This window comes from Giraffa tippelskirchi, chromosome 1, assembly GCF_054371585.1.
Source record: "Giraffa tippelskirchi isolate mGirTip1 chromosome 1, T2T-mGirTip1v1.2.pri, whole genome shotgun sequence".
Taxonomy (NCBI): domain Eukaryota; kingdom Metazoa; phylum Chordata; class Mammalia; order Artiodactyla; family Giraffidae; genus Giraffa; species Giraffa tippelskirchi.
The window spans coordinates 199,708,940-199,724,677 of record NC_137275.1 but is presented as its reverse complement, the minus strand read 5'-3'; the positions used below and the strand labels follow the sequence as shown (position 1 = coordinate 199,724,677).

Genomic DNA, 15,738 nt, shown 5'->3' with positions numbered 1-15,738 from the left:
TCAGACAGTTACTACACATAGTCATAGACCTGTTCTGTTCATCTAAAACTCCTTCTCTGGGGTTAACACAGAGGGGAAGGTAGGTGACCATGAACATAGCTATTCATTTATATGGGAAGGGGTCAACACAGCTCTCAGCAGCCTCCCTAATCCTCCCCGACCTACACACACAGAGCTGGAAATGCTATCCTTGCTCTGCTCTAGAGTGTAGGAAAAGCAGAGGAGGTAGAGAGTGATGCTGTACACTTTATTAATGCTAAACTCAAAGGGGTTCATAGGGCACATGTCAATCCCAGCCTTCATCATAGAGAGAAGGAGCTCTCGAGGGTAGGTATTGTATATTGCCTAACAAGAGATCCAGGGGCAGATTTCTCCTGCTTCTAAACTCAGAGCCCAGTACCCTAATTCCCTCCAAACTTCCATCCACTTGCTTCTGACATATCCTGGAGCCTCAGCTGGAATGTCTAGCTCTATCATGCCTCTGTAAACCTATCTGCTATAGCTGAATAAAGTTCAAAGTAGAGGAGAAGCAGAAGAAAGACCGGTTGAACCAAATCCTTCGTGTGGGCTTCAGAGCTTTTTCCCACCTCATAGTTTTTGTTTGTGTAATGACAGTATTATAAGGTGCAATGAAGGGACTCGAGACAAGGAGCAAGCTTACAATGCTACTCTCCTCCCTCCCTCTATGCCTCTCCATGCCCCTCCCTTCTAGAAAACAAAGTGCACAGCATAGATAGCTGTCATTACACTATACTCTTATGAGAAAAAAACCATATGTATTGGGGAACATTAAATATCTTGGATATGCTGAGAAAAACTTTCTCTATATTCCTCCCTCCATGCCCCTCCCATCTAGAAAACAAAGTGCACATCACAGACAGCATCCATTACACTATATACTCTTATGAGAAAAAAAACATATGTATTGGGGAACGTTAAATATCTTGGATACACTGAGAAAAACTTTCTTTATATGGACTGAATTTTTTCTTGGAGACATGTTTTTCTACTAAAGGAAAGACTAGAGAAGTACTTTATGGTTGAGCAGGCAAGACACCTCTCCAAAGATGACAGTGCCTTGGACAGTGGTGGTGGTGGACTGGGGCACCTGGAATTCTTGGTCCATACTGGCAGGGATGGACCAGAGTCAGAGTCTTCTTGGAGGATGAAGTTGGGAGGCACCTTGGGCTCAGCCACTCATCATTGAATCTTACACTTTTTGAGCTCTGTTGATGTCTGACTTCCCTTTCTCTGATAGAACAACTCTGGCCCTTGGAGGTGGCTTGATGACTACAGGCTGTATAACCCATATTTTCCCCTTGCTGTGGGTAGGAGGGAAGCCTGTGGTAGCAGAAACACCCACATATCGGGGCTCGGAGTTTCTGTATGGGTTCTTTTAACTTTACGGCATGAAGTCCATGGTGAATTGCCATTTTTTCTTCTAGGATCTGTCCAACAGCTGTCATAAGTGCCTGAGCCTCAGTGTTTTCACTGTTCAAGATTGATCCACTTTTGACTAGTTCTTCGCTCTGGGCAGTGGCCGATATGGGCTTGCATTTTTGCAGGGCATCGCCATCTATAACTTTTCTACTGGGGAAAATCCACTTTAAAAGTAGCCTCATCTTTTTTCTGAAGAAGCTTTCTTGAGGACCCTGTTTCTTCTCTGGCATGACCTGGAGACATTTTCTTCTAACAGAGTCTACTATTCCCCAGACCTGGGCAGGGCGGCTCATACTTCCAGCTTGAGAGGTCCCTAATTCTTTGAAGCTTTCCTCATGCTCTCCTGGTTTATGCCTCCTATAGTCCTCTCTTTTGTAAGTAGGGGCTATCATCTTGCTCTGGCTCTTCTGTGAATCCTGAAGTTTTGAAGTTTTGGGCTCTTGCTGCCCTAGGCTTCTCCTTTGGGCTGCCTTAAAGCCACGTAGTGTTTGGGAAGCTAATCTGTCTCTGGTGGGGAATCTCTGGGGATTGCAATGAGGCACTGGAGAAGTCAAGCTGTCTGCAGCAAGACATATGTGTTTGGGACAGTCCTGAAGCTGGTTGTTTGACCGTGCCTTTCCTTTGGACTTAAACTCACTAGCAACATCCGTGTTAAGGCATGGCTTACCTGGACGTTGGAAAACAGACATTCTAGTGAGTGGGAAATGTTTACTGGCCCCTGGGGCCTCTAAATTCCTCCTATGTACACTTGTGGTTTGGGGTTTTGTTAACACTTTGGTTCCCAATGTAACTCTAGACTGTTGATGAAAAGCAGGAGACTCCTTGGCCTCTGCTGCTTCCCTGGCCTCTTCACTTCTCAAAGATTGGGATCCTAAGTTCACCTCCATCATTTTTACCCTTTGGCAGGGGTCTTGTGGGGCCTGACCACCTCTCTCCTCTCTTGGCTCATTCCTGGCCATTGTAGAGCCTGGAAGTGGCTCTAGGCTGTCCCTCTTGGTCCATTTCATAGTCTCAGTCTTCCAGGTTCTTCCCACAATGTTGAATTTGAGGGACTGAGAAGATGACCTGTCCTCCAGTCCAGTCAGAGAAGCCTTTGAGGGTCCATGGTAGTCATCACATGGGAAACTTGCCAGCACCCTCTGATTTTCCTTATACACAGGTGAGGGGGTAAGGAGAGGCATTATCAGGGTGGGAACTGACTCTTCTTTTATTGCCTTCTCTCCTGAATGGGCCTGAGGAGGTTTTCCGAGGAACTCAGCAAATTTTACTGTTGAGTGGGACTCAGATACACAGGTGTCTGAGGCAGGGGAGACAAACTGCATGGGGGAGGGTTGAGGCTTTTTCAATTTAAAGAGATTTATGGGCTTGAGGACCTTGAGAGGTAGGCCCCATCTATGCTTTACCCAAAACCTTGTAACATGTGCTTCCAGTTCCTCTTGAGTGTTGGGATCAAGGAAGGAAACCCTATAACAGGTGTTCACACAAGGTTCCCAACCCTTCAAGATGCCTAGATTGCTGGTTTCCGCATGCGTATCAGACTTGGAAGAAGGATGCTTGACATCAAGGCTAGACTGATGTACATTCACAGGAACCAAACCCTTGCTGTTCTGCCCCAACTTTCTGCCCAAATGGCCTTTCAGAATGTTGCCTAGAATCTTATCTAAGCTCCTTAGTAAATCAATTTCTGAGTCACTCAAGAGCCTTTGGTCATTTTCTGACTCCTCAGAATTCACCTCCTGAAACTTCACTACAGAGCTTTCTGAGTTCCTAGACAAATCTTTTGGAACCTTCCCCGAAATATCCCCTAGGTCCTTGCCCACACCCTGGCTTAGCTGGAACCTCACTTTCTGTGCATCCTTGCTGCTTTCACCTGTAAACGAAGATGGTTGTGAGGGTCTATCCTTGCCCTTTGCCTGGCATGTGCCTGGTAATTCTCCCTGAAGCTGCTTTATCTCTAAAGACTCTTGGATCCTTTGGGGCAGCTCCCACCGATGTTGGATGAGCCAATTTTGAAGATGTTGTTCCAGCTGCTTCCTGAGCTCTGGACTGATTGGAAAATTCTCAGGAAGGATAGAGACCATCCAACTGTCTTCAGTAAGGTTGGAAGGGAAGACATTAAAGACTTCCTGATATTGTTTGACTACAGAAGATAAAATCCTCCCATTTTCTAGTTGCTTCTGCAACAAGGACCATTCTGAATGTTGAATCTCAGTTGGGGTAAGAGACTGTGGCTTATTCTGGGCTGTAGGGCAAGACAGTCCAGAGGCCCCGATCTGGGCTGGAGAAGATGATGGTAGGATTGGGGGAGAGGATTTTAGATGTGCTTGGGTTTGGATCTGAGCCAGAGGTGGGGGCTGGAACTGAGGTATTGTTGGAATAAAGGGTCGAGACTGGAACTCTAGATGGGACAAGGGCTGGAACTGGGAAGGCAGTGGAGATATTTTAGCTTGCCTTTGAACTGGGAAGGCATGAGAAATTCCGTTGAATAAGAAAAGAGACTGTGGTACAGAAGAGGTCTCAGGGATCAAGGCAGTAGCCTCCAAGGATTCACTGTGCAGAGAAGGGAGACCCCAGAAAAGCTGGTTATATTTCTGCTGTAGATTGTTCCCCAGGACCTTGGGATATGAGAACTGCTGAGGACAAGGCAGCTGCTCTGGTTTGTCTTCTGTGCTACAGAAAGGCTGAGGGGTTGTGGTGTCCTGCTCAGCATGCAGAGGTTTCAACATATTCCCCAAAGAATTCAGGTGACCGTCTGGGCTCATTTGTTTTAGATGTGATTCATCTTTTTCTTTTTCCTTGCAAATCTTGATCTCAACTCTCTTTGTCACTTGTACGTCTTGGAGGTTCTGTTCATGAGAGCTGAGCAAAGAAGGGCTACTAGCCTCTACTTGTCTGTCTGTGGAGCCTATCCAGTATGAGGCCCCTGCTGGGTTGTGGGAAAGGTGCTTTTTCTGGGCCTTGTACTCTGATGAGGTCGAGACACACAAGGCTTTCGCAGCTGCCTGCCTCCAGGACAGGGCTGAAACGGGACAATGTGAGTGACCAAGGCCTGAGATGGCTGGGATGAGAGAAGCTGACCGAGGAGGATGTGGAAACAAGCTCTGTGGGACAGTGCCCAGGGGTAGTGCCATCAAGGAGTCATGCTGAGTAAGAGTCAAAATGGAGTCTATCGGTTGTAGGGTAGAGGAGGCTGTCAGAGGACAGGCCTCTGAATCAGGCGGATATGGTGGGGGCGAGGAAAGAGCAACTAGCGGGGATGAAAGGATGTCTGGGGAAATAAAAGGCTCTAGTGGCTGAGAAGCACTCAGGGATGTGTGTGAAGGAACAGAAACTGAGGAGGTCGTTGGGCCTGGTGAAATGATGGAGGCCAGAGGTAGATGATGCTTGGTCAGAGGAGCCAATAGGGACATGGCAGGAGCGGCATCTTCCACAGGTTCCCTGCTGGTGGGCTGGTGGGCTCCAGCAGGCACTGCTTTGCATACCTCACCAAGGGGGTCTTCTTGACAGGAGATCTGATGAAAGCTTCTCTTGTCAGGGAGCCTCCCCAGGTGGCTGCAGGAGGCAGGAGACAGAAGCTGCAACCAGGAGCAGATGGTCCCAGGAGGGCTGGGCAGGCCAGGCAGGGGTGGATACTTGCAGCCCAGGATCCCTTCTCTGCCCCTGCACTGACTTCATAATGCTCCTGCTGTCCCTCACCCTAGGGCTTTCGCCACCCTTCCCATGGCTGCTCCTCCCAGGGCTGGGGTTACATTATTGGCTCAGGAGGAAGGAGGGCCCAGGAGGGAAGGGAAAAGATTCATTACCTTTGCAGAAGTGAAACCAAATGGTGAGTCCCCTCCAGTTCTTCCAGGCAATCTCTGCAACCTGGAAATCAGGAGACTGTGTCACGGTGGTGAAGGCAGAGGCCTAAGAGTGCTACTGGAGGCTGAGTGCAATAGCTCTTTAAAGGAAATCTTTGGAGGATTAAGCTCTAGAGCTCAAGCATTGGTGTCCAAGGCATGTGTCCCTGATAGAGATGACAAGGCTCACTTGACAAGGGTTTGTCCTTTGCAAAGTGCTTCCACATTCATTACCCACTATGGCCCTTACAACTGCTCTGTAGGAGAAAGGTCAGCTTCATCTCACAGAAGAATCTGAGCAAAGTTAAACAATTTGTCCACAGTTGGACTTGGAGGTCCCACCTCCCAACACAGGCACCGTTGTTCCACCACAATCCACATACCCCATTTCCAGGTTCTTCATGGCTTCATTCTAAGCACACATTTCTGGGACGTATCTGGACTCTGATCTCCTTCCCAGGAGCCTCCCTAAGGCTCTGTTTCCTGAAGAGTAGGCTCTGCCACTGGCATCCTCAGAGACCATGGAGCTGGGCCCTCAGGGACAGGAGGGATGGAAGCTAACTCTTGGGGAATGCAGGACTGAATGGCAAAGGCTTACCTTTCAAAGATCCACTTTTCTTCCTACTCTGGCTCCTCCCCTTCACCTCCACTTGATGCTGAGAGATAAGAAAAAAAAGAGAGACTATCACCCAACTCCCTCCTCTCTCCAGGTGAGCTGCAGATGCTCAGTGTTCATGGACAGTATGGCTTTCTACATTTAACTAATGGACCTCTGTGGTTTTTTTCCTTGTTTACTTATTTTTAAAGTGGATAAAAATATTTTCATTTTTTTCTTTGAAGAGTGCAAAGAAGGATTTTGTAAGTGATATTCACCATAGATTTCTTCTGTCGTTGTTCCTTGGATCAAGAAACACACACATTCTCAGTTGTGTGAAACTAATTTCCCATGTGAGCTTTGTCAGATAGGATTCTGCTTCCCAAGGCCAGACCTCCACTCTACCCTCTGCTCTGAGGCTCTCAGCGACTCAACATTGCCCTTAGATCAGTCCCAACACAGGGGGAAGTCTCACTCAACACCTGCTATGGGAAGGTGGCTAGTGAACCAGTGCTCAGTCTTCCTATAGAGATTGAACTCTTAGTAATTCAGTCCTTGGCCATTAGTCACTGCATTTGGGACTTGCCCAGAGCTCTCTACCATACCTGGACTCCCGGCCTGAGATCTTGGGCTATAAATCCTTACGCCTCCTCTAACCCTTGCCTGGCCTGGCTTGTCCCTAGAAGGATGATGTTCTATGCTTTCCTGAGAGTTCCCATCTCAGTAGTCTCTCTGAGTGATTTTAAAAAGTGGATACAAGAATAAGAAAAAAAGAGATAATCTCTGTTGGGATTGAGGCAAAGGTTTCTTACCTTCCTGATGTTTCTATGTTTTCTAGATGGTGGTAAGTATGGATTACTCTGCAAGCATGGGAGTAACAGAAGGAAGAGCCCCAGTCCACATAGGAACGCAAGAATGATATCAATCAACCAGGAAGTCAAGCTGGATCTCAGCAAGGTAGCAATAACGCTTTTCAAATAAAAGAAATTCTCCATTTTCTGAATTGCATTGTTGCCCTTAGGCAGCAGAGTACTGGGAGTTCACTTGAGGGCAGAACCCCAGACCTGCATCACAGAGTTATGGCCTTGTCACAAAGGGGTCCTAAGGGTGGGGGAGGGGCAGGAAGAGGAGTAGGCTGAAACATGGCTCCCTCTCATCGAGCCCCACAGATCCCTGCACCCTCCTGAGGCTTCTAGATCCCTCCTTTCAACTAGTCTCATCCACTCAGAGAGACCTTAGCCACTTTTCTATTCATTCCACCTGGAATACAGATATTACTGGGTTCCTTCATCCATTAGAGATCTGGAGCCAAGGCCCACCAGTTTTAGAACTCTTGAAAATATGAAATTGACCCTGAAAGTTTAGCTATTTGCCAGAGATTTTTATACTCAGATATTCTTTTATCCTCAACTCCAACTTCCCCACATGTTTGTGTCTTATGTAAACCTAGAGACGTGTTTAGTTTTGTGAATTTTGAATAGTATATGTTTTATCCCATTTCCTATCAGACCAACATGCAAACATAAGACTAATTTATTTTTAAAAATTCATAAACATGAAAGAATTATAAGTAGTTATGTAATAACTAGTTATGTAATTATGTAGTTATGTAATAACTACTTACGTAATTATGTAGTTATGTAATAAGGAAGAACATTAGATCTGTTCCTTTTTACTTTAATCTTTGTGCTTTGTTGCCTGTGTTTATTCATGCTGACTCTGCCCATTCCTGCTACTCCAGGCTGACCTCACCCATTCCCTGGACCCCAGAATGGCTCTGCATCTTTTGTAAAAGGATGTAAACTGTGTTTAGTCTTGCTGGCTTTGTACTTTTTTTTTTTTTTAATAAATTTATTTATTTTAGTTGGGGGCTAATTACTTTACAATATTGTAATAGTTTTTGCCATACATTGACATGAATCTGGCTTTGTACTTTTTGTAGAAGAATGTTGTCTACAGCCTGAAATATACAGGATAGCCTATACTCATGGCATTGACTTTTAAAAGCTCATTCATATGGAGATAAAAAGTTGCAGAACAGAAAATAACATTTGTTTTGTTGGAGGTTTACAGGACTATCATGACACGACCATGACTTGACCTACCTGGACAGCTGCTAGAACAAAGGATCCAACACCAGTAGTTTGCAACATTTAACCATCCCCCTCCTTCACCTTGTCTTTAAAAAGGTTTTCTAAAAGGCTTCAAGGGTTTTTGTTGGGCATGAGCCACCTGTGTCCTTGCATGGCCCTGCTATAAAACTTCTCTGCTTCAGACTCTGATGTTTCAATATTGCTTAAAATGGGCACACACATGCTTGCATCTGGTAACAGTTAAACCTTCAGATGATATTTTTGTAAGTTTGAAGCATTTATAATTATGGAGTTAGTAAAGCTTTAAACTGCACAGAGAGGTTTGGGACATACTACAAACACAATTATACACACACACTCATCTTTCGGAGAAGGCAATGGCACCCCACTCCAGTACTCTTCCCTGGGAAACCCCATGGACGGAGGAGCCTGGTCGGCTGCAGCCCATGGGGTCGCGAAGAGTCGGACACGACTGAGCGACTTCACTTTCACTTTTCATTTTCATGCACTGGAGGAGGAAATGGCACCCCACTCCAGTATTCTTGCCTGGAGAATCCCAGGGACGGAGGAGCCTGGTGGGCTGCCGTCTATGGGGTCGCACAGAGTCGGACACGACTGACGCGACTTAGCAGCAGCAGCAGCAGTAGCAGCATCTTTCCTTAATCAATCCAGTACTTTCAAATCTAATAATCCATAATTTTCTCGTTAAAAAAAGCCTTTCATATGTTGTCTCAACTCAGCTTCTTCTTGCTGCTGCTGTTTAGTGCTGTTTAGTAGTAATGTCCAATTCTTTGCAACCCCATGGACTGTGTAGCAAAACAGGCTCCTCTGTCCCTGGGGTTTCCCAGCAAGACTACTAGAGTGGGTTGCCATTTCCTTGTCCACACCTTCTTAGTTTGCAACAATAAGACAGTCCCTACTCTCTACATAAGTTTTGGAACATGTTGTCTTAATCTGTTAGGGCTGCTATAACAATATATCTTAGACTGGGTTGATTAAAAACAATAGAAATTCATTTATCACAGTTCTGGAGGCCAGGAAGTCCAGGATCAAATTCCTACCCAGCACGTTCACCTTAGTGAAACCTCTCTTCCTGGTTCAAAGCCAGAGCCTTCTCTCTGTATCGCCATGATGGGAGGAAGCTAGAGATATCTCTGGGGTCTCTTTTATAATGCACTAATCCCATTCATGAAAGCGCATAAGCACTTTCCTATGTCCTCAGCTCCCAGCTTTAGGAGTTGGGATTTCAACATTTAAATTTTTAGGGAACATGGGCATTCAGACATGTGCGCTTGTGCTATACCCAGAAGCCAGGAATGAGTTAGGGTGAGCTAAGGTACTGACCTTAAATGGTAGTAGGGTGAAGAGTAGGACTAGGGGTCAAACCCTTGGGGCTGAGTCTGTTTTTGAGCAGCCTCTTCAGACAGGTCTTGAATGTTACATACATACTTTGTTTTCTGAGTGTGCTTTGCCATTCCCCTCACTGCATCCTCCTGAATCTTCAAGTCCAGCCTGAACTATATAGAGAAGAAGTTTTGAGTCTTACACAAAATTCCCTTATGTTGCAATTCTCTAACCCTTAGTAACACAGGATCCAATGAGGGATTCAAATGGTAGATTTGTCTTAATGCTCCACGGAGGTTTAAAATAATGGGTATTTCTCTATTTGTGGGTTATAATGTTTTCATATAGCTTTAGTAGGAACGTGGGCCTGTAGGTCTATTTAGCTATATTGTATTGTGAATGTATACTTCAATTGTTGCTCCTATAGTCAACAGTCTTTTCCTGCTTTATAATATTCTTATCATGAATTCAACCTTCTATCAAAATTTAGACCTAGGTCTAAGTTTGCATTCACATTTGCTCTCCAAGTTTTCTCCATTACTTTATTTTCAATATTATTTTCTTTTGAAATGTAAAAATCATATGACAATTTTTATCTTGACTTATTTAATTGTTGTTCTATTGTGATCTATTTCTGTCATCTTATTTTATGCTTTATTTTCTGTATTTTCCTTATTGCTGGTTTTCTCCCTTCTTTGGCAACTTTCATTTTATAGGTCAAGGGTACTTACTTTGTTTGAAAATTTGGAACTTTTAATATCAAAATTGTTTCATATCATGTTGTTTAGTTGCTCAGTCATGTCCAACTTTGGGAGCCCATGGACTGCAGCATGCCAGGCTTCCCTGTTCTTCACTATCTCCCGGAGTTTGCTCAAACTCATGTCCATTGAGTCGATGACGCCATCCAACCATCTCATCCTCTGTTACCCTCTTCTCCTCTTGCCTTCATCAGGGTCTTTTCCAATGAGTCAGCTCGTTGCATCAGGTGGCCAAAGTATTGGACTTTTAGCTTCAGTATCAGTCCTCCCAATGAATATCCAGGATTGATTTCCATTAGGATTCACTGATTTGATCTCCTTGCTGTCCAAGGGACTCTCAAGAGTCTTCTCCAGCACTACAGTTTAAAAGCATCAATTCTTTGGTTGTTTAGCCTTCTTTACGGTCGAACTCTCACATCTGTACATGACTACTGGAAAAACTATAGCTTTGACTATACTATACCAAAAAATTAAAATGTAATTGATAAATTGCTGGAGGCTCACTGTGGACAAGTTTGAGAGTTAAAAATGCCAGGGCAGATGAGTATTAATTGAGACCCCACAACTTTTGTGTTTTACCTCTAAGAGGTCAACCAGGCTTCCACAGTGAATATCCAAGAAAAATCTCCTTATGCTTCTGGGAAGAAGAGGGGGAAAAGGAGTAACTTTGTAATGCATACAAAGCATTCTCAATAAGATGCTTTATCAAGAGAAACTATTCTGCAAAAACCTTAACTGACTGGGCTTGATTGAACAGGGTAAGAAAATTACCCAACTCCAGCTCCAACTAGCCTTCAACATGGGAGAAGGAAAATATCCAACTTCAGGCTCTCTAGTATACCTTTGTCACCTGAAGAAAAAACTGAGATGCACTTGTGAAGGTCACAGCCCATGGTCACAGGATCACTAAAAGACTGAGACTTAAGCATAAGCCTATAGACTATTTCCCCCTTCACCCTCATAATTTACTGCCACATCAATAAGGCTCCTGTTAAGTAACAAGAGAGCCAAACTGAAAACACTCTATGTCTCAAACCTCATTTCAGAAGTCTCTAGGAAAACCTAAAGGTAGTAAGAAGGACAAAAACAAGGACACCAGAGGAAATTTTAGCCCTTGACACCTACAGCTACAGCAAACACTAAACTCAGCCTAACTCTTAGCCAGATAACTGAAACCTCACTCTAATAGCTTGTTTCATTTCCAGGAAAAAAAAATTATACACATACTAAAAGAAAACACATAGTGTGAAGAGACAGAGGATGAATCAGAACCAGGCTCATATGTAGCAGAGATGTTGGAATTATCAAACCGGGAATTTAAAGCAACTGTAATATATATGCTAAGCAATCTAATGTGAAAAAGTGAACATACATGAATGTATGTGTAATGTAAGCAGAGAGAAGTAAGACGTAAAATACCACGTATTGTATGATTCCATTTTTATGAAAGTTCCAAAAAAACGTAGTGATTAACAGCTAACCAGCAAGATAAATCTATTTGGAATGATGGAAATGTTCTGAAATTGGATCATGCTAATAATTATGAAAGTGAAGTTGCTCAGTTGTGTCCAACACTTTGCGACCCCATGGACTGTAGCCCACCAGGCTCCTCCATCCACGGAATTTTCTAGGCAAAAGTACTGGAGTGGGTTGCCATTTCCTTCTTCAGGGGATCTTCCTGATCCAGGGATCGAACCCGAGTCTCCCGCATTAAGGGCAGACACTTTACTGTCTGAGCCACCATAATTATACATCTTTATAAATTTACTTCTAAAAATCATTATGCTGTAGACTTTAAATAGGTTAATTTTGTTATGTAAACTATACCTCAATAAATATGTTTGAAAAAATCTCCAGAGATTCTGACTTAGTCTGTGGTTCACTCTAAAAGTGTTAGTTGCTCAGTCATCTCTGACTCTTTGAGACCCCATGAATTGCAGCCCACTATGCTCCTCTGTCCATGGAATTCTTAGGCAAGAATACTGGAATAGGTTGCCATGCCCTCTTCCAACAGATCTTCCCAACCCAAGGATTGAACCCAGGTCTCCTGTATTGCAGGCAGATTTTTTACCATCTCAGCCATCAGGAAACCCTCTGATCACTCTGGTCAGCCATAATTTTGAAATTTCCTCAGATGATTCCAAAGTTCAGTCAACATTAAAAATCACTGTTTTAGACCTGGGTTAGCCCATCTGTTTAAATTTTCAAAAGTAATAAATAAATTATCTTTCTAAGCATCACAACAAATCTTGGCTTCCCTGATGGCCCAGACGGTAAAGAATCTACCTGTAATGCAGGAGACCCAGGTTTGATCCCTGGGTTTGGAGCTCTTATCAAACTGAATGTTAATTAAAGAATTTCTTCATGAACTCCTCTTTACATAAATTGGGTTTTTTCTTCCAAAGTGTATGTCAACCTCAAGTTTATGTCTACCTACCATTTACAGCATATGTAGCTGGCCTGTCTCTACCAGGGCAACTTATTTAATTTTGATTACTGTGAGATTAATGCTAACAAGACAGTGCTGTCAGCAGCTTCTCTAGTGATGATGAGGGTCTCATCCATCTCTCTTCTTGGGGAAGGGCATTTGATTGATTTCAATAATTTAGTGACCTAATAACACTTGTGAGAAGGCTAAGAGAAAACTATAATGTTAAAATTGAAACCAAATCTTTTTATTTCAATCCCTTTTAAACAGAAATTCATTTTCTCCCATTTTAAACTAAGAATTTCATTTTACTCTGTTTTTTTCCCTCAACACCTAAAATAATTTATCAAGCCACTCTTTCATGAATAAAATTCAGATTCCACACTGTGTTTTCCTACCTTCTTGCCCTGATTCCTCATGCAATATACTGTTTTGTTTAAAACTTTATTTTCAAAGGGGATGGCAGCAAAATCGCAGACTCAAAAGCTTTAAGCTCTCATTCTCTCATAGAAACTTTTTTTTTAAAGCAGAAACTGAAACAACTTTGTCAGAGCTCTGGAAAACAGTGAAAGATTTATAGCAACAAAGAAAATGCCCAGTGAAGAAAAATCATCTTCAAAATGTAAGGAAAACTACATGACATTTTTATTCACCCTTGTGCCAATACCTTCCAACACAGTGGCAGTTCCTGTCTCTACACGGTAGCATCACAGTTCCCAGTAATTCCCTGTGAACCACAGGAAGCTGCATTTGTTGCATATTATTATGTACATCTATTCTAACCTATCTAGGGGATATCTGAATGGCTGATACAAGATGCTCATCTCTTTTTTGCCTAACTTAGAACTGAGGTATAAAAATGATAGGCACTGCTTATACAGACCCACAGTGACTTGAGCAAGAGGTTCCAGATGAAAACAAAAAAAAGACCATATGAGGAAGGAGGAGTTAGGGTGAGACAATTTGGGAAATTAGGACATTCAAAATCAGTGGTTTATACTGGAGAATTTAGAAACTATGCACAAGCCCAGGCAAGATACATGCTCAGAAAAAACCTGAGAAGACTTCAGACTTTCACTTTGGGCTGAAAGCTAGCCTAGGCTCAGAGCTAGCATAGATAAGTGTTGAAGGATTGCTCCAGAACAGAGCCAATCAATACATGAAATTCAGAGGGGCCCTGCCATTTAAGTAAATTTGTCCAGACTTTAGCTGAACACAAGCTAATGTAAGAGAGACTTCGGTAACAAGAAACAAAAAGTAACAGCCTTTAAAAAATACTTTGGAAATTTCTCAAAACAAAACAGACTACTACAGCCTTCAACAATTAAAAAAAAACCTTTGGGGAATGGGTGAATTCGATTTCCATAGTTGCTGCAAAGCCCAACTTTCAACAAAAGAATCACAGGCATCCAAATTAACAGAAAAACATGGCCCTTCAAAGGAATCGAATAATTGACAGAAATCATCTCTGAGGAAGCTGAAACATCAGATTTACAAGAGAAATGTTTTAAAACAGTTGTTTTACATGTATTCAAAAGACTAAAGGGCAACAAGGAAAAAGAATTAACAGAAATCAAGAAAATTATATGGAAATGAGAATACCAACAAAAAATAGAAATTATTTTTTAAAAAGAACCAAACGAATTCTGGAGCTGAAAAGTACAAGAAATGAATTGAAAAATTCCCAAGAGGAATATACTAGCAGATTTCAGCAGGCAGAAATTTAAAGAATCAGCAAACTGAAAATAGGACAATTGGAATTATTAAGTGTGAGGAATAGAAAGAAAAAAAATGAGCAAAGAGGAGGAGATAAAGATGATGGAGTAGGAGGACATGGAACTCAGCTTCCCTCATGAACACATCACAATATATCTACATATGGAACTATTCTCACATAATACTAACAAGACTAGCAGAAAGATTCCTTTATAACCAATTCAGTGAGAAAGATCACATGCAATTGGGTAGGAAGGGACTAGAAGTGATAAGGTTGGGACCTATGCCCTTGGTAGGAGGGAGAGGAGGAAGATTACATGGGCAGAGATCCTCACTGGGGAGTGAGTGGTTCAAGTCACATTTGGGGTGCTCCCATTCCGGGACCCAACATCAGGAAAATCAGTCTTCTTGGTTGTTTGGAGCAACTAATAGGAGAGCTGTGGGAAGCCTGGACTCAGCTGAGGGAAACATGTGCCTGCTTGTTTACTCCTGAAATAGGACAGAGAGAGTCGACTAGAACTGTACTGGTCACTGGCCAGTTTCCCCTGACCACTCTGGCACATACCCCAGCCTGAGGAAAACAACTATGCTAGTCCCACTCCCTTAACAACACAGCTCCTCACCAGAGGAAGAGCTGCTGAAGCTGAGGAAAAAGCTCAACTGTGAGAGGAAAGGGTGCCTCAGACCTGGAGCATCATCTGTACAATGCAGGCACAGCCATTACTTATGCTTACACAGATAGTGCATCAGAAGTGATCTGGGTCTCTGAATGCAGCTGAGCTACATTGTACAATGTACGAGATAAGCTTCATTTTGTACATTGAAGTGCAAAATGAAGCAGGACAAAGGCTAACAGAGTTTTGCCAAGAGAACACACTGATTACAGCAAACACAAGAGCAACTCTAAACATGGACGTCACCAGATGGTCAATACTGAACCAGATGGTCAATACTGATTGATTATATTCTTTACAGTTGAAGATGAAGAAGTTATACACAGTCAGCAAAACCAAGACTGGGAGCTGACTGTGGCTCAGATCATCAGCTCCTTATTGCAAAATTCAGACTTAAACTGAAGAAAGTAGGGAAAACCACTAGGTCATTCAAGTATGACCAAAATCAAATCCCTTATAATTATAGGGTGGAAGTGATGCATAGATTCAAATGATTAGATTTGATAGAGTGCCTAAAGAACTGTGGACAGAGGTTTGTAACATTGTACAGGAGACAGTGACCAAAACCATCCCCAAGAAAAAGAAATGCAGCACAGGAAAATGTTTGTCTGAGGAGGCCTTACAAGTAGCTGAGAAAAGAAGAGAAGCAAAACGCAGAGGAGTAAGGGAAAGATATACCCATCTGAATGCAGAGTTCCAAAGAATAAAAAGGAGAGATAAAAAGGTCTTAAGTGAACAATGCAAAAGGGTAGAGGAAAGCCATAGAATGGGAAAGACTAGAGATCTCTTCAAGAAAATTGGAGATATCAAGCGAATATTTCATGCAAAAATGGGCACAATAAAGGACAGAA

The 15,738-nt window shown here is 42.9% G+C and overlaps 2 protein-coding genes across 5 annotated transcripts in view; one reads left to right on the top strand and one right to left on the bottom strand.

The window, feature by feature from the left end:
- Positions 1–905: 905 nt before the first annotated feature.
- LOC145518525 (spermatogenesis-associated protein 31A6-like) overlaps positions 906–15,738 on the bottom strand; it is a 120,578-nt gene continuing 105,745 nt past the window's right edge. The window contains exons 1-5 of one of the 3 annotated variants that reach the window (XM_081523184.1): positions 10,911–10,985; positions 9,312–9,484; positions 5,878–5,935; positions 5,244–5,304; positions 906–4,992 (exon numbers count right to left, since the gene is read on the bottom strand). In XM_081523184.1, the coding sequence (XP_081379310.1) occupies positions 1,035–4,850 (3,816 nt within the window). In that variant the 5' untranslated portion in view covers positions 4,851–4,992; positions 5,244–5,304; positions 5,878–5,935; positions 9,312–9,484; positions 10,911–10,985 and the 3' untranslated portion in view covers positions 906–1,034. Of the gene's footprint in view, positions 4,993–5,243; positions 5,305–5,877; positions 5,936–6,686; positions 6,909–9,311; positions 9,485–10,910; positions 10,986–15,738 lie in introns of those variants that run through there. The other 2 variants (XM_081523195.1, XM_081523173.1) reach the window with 2 other exon arrangements.
- The window catches only part of FAM240B (family with sequence similarity 240 member B), a 28,787-nt gene continuing 18,230 nt past the window's right edge, over positions 5,182–15,738 (top strand). The window contains exons 1-2 of one of the 2 annotated variants that reach the window (XM_081523486.1): positions 5,182–5,266; positions 6,713–6,831. In XM_081523486.1, the coding sequence (XP_081379612.1) occupies positions 6,790–6,831 (42 nt within the window). In that variant the 5' untranslated portion in view covers positions 5,182–5,266; positions 6,713–6,789. Of the gene's footprint in view, positions 5,990–6,712; positions 6,832–15,738 lie in introns of both variants that reach the window. The other variant, XM_081523495.1, reaches the window with a different exon arrangement.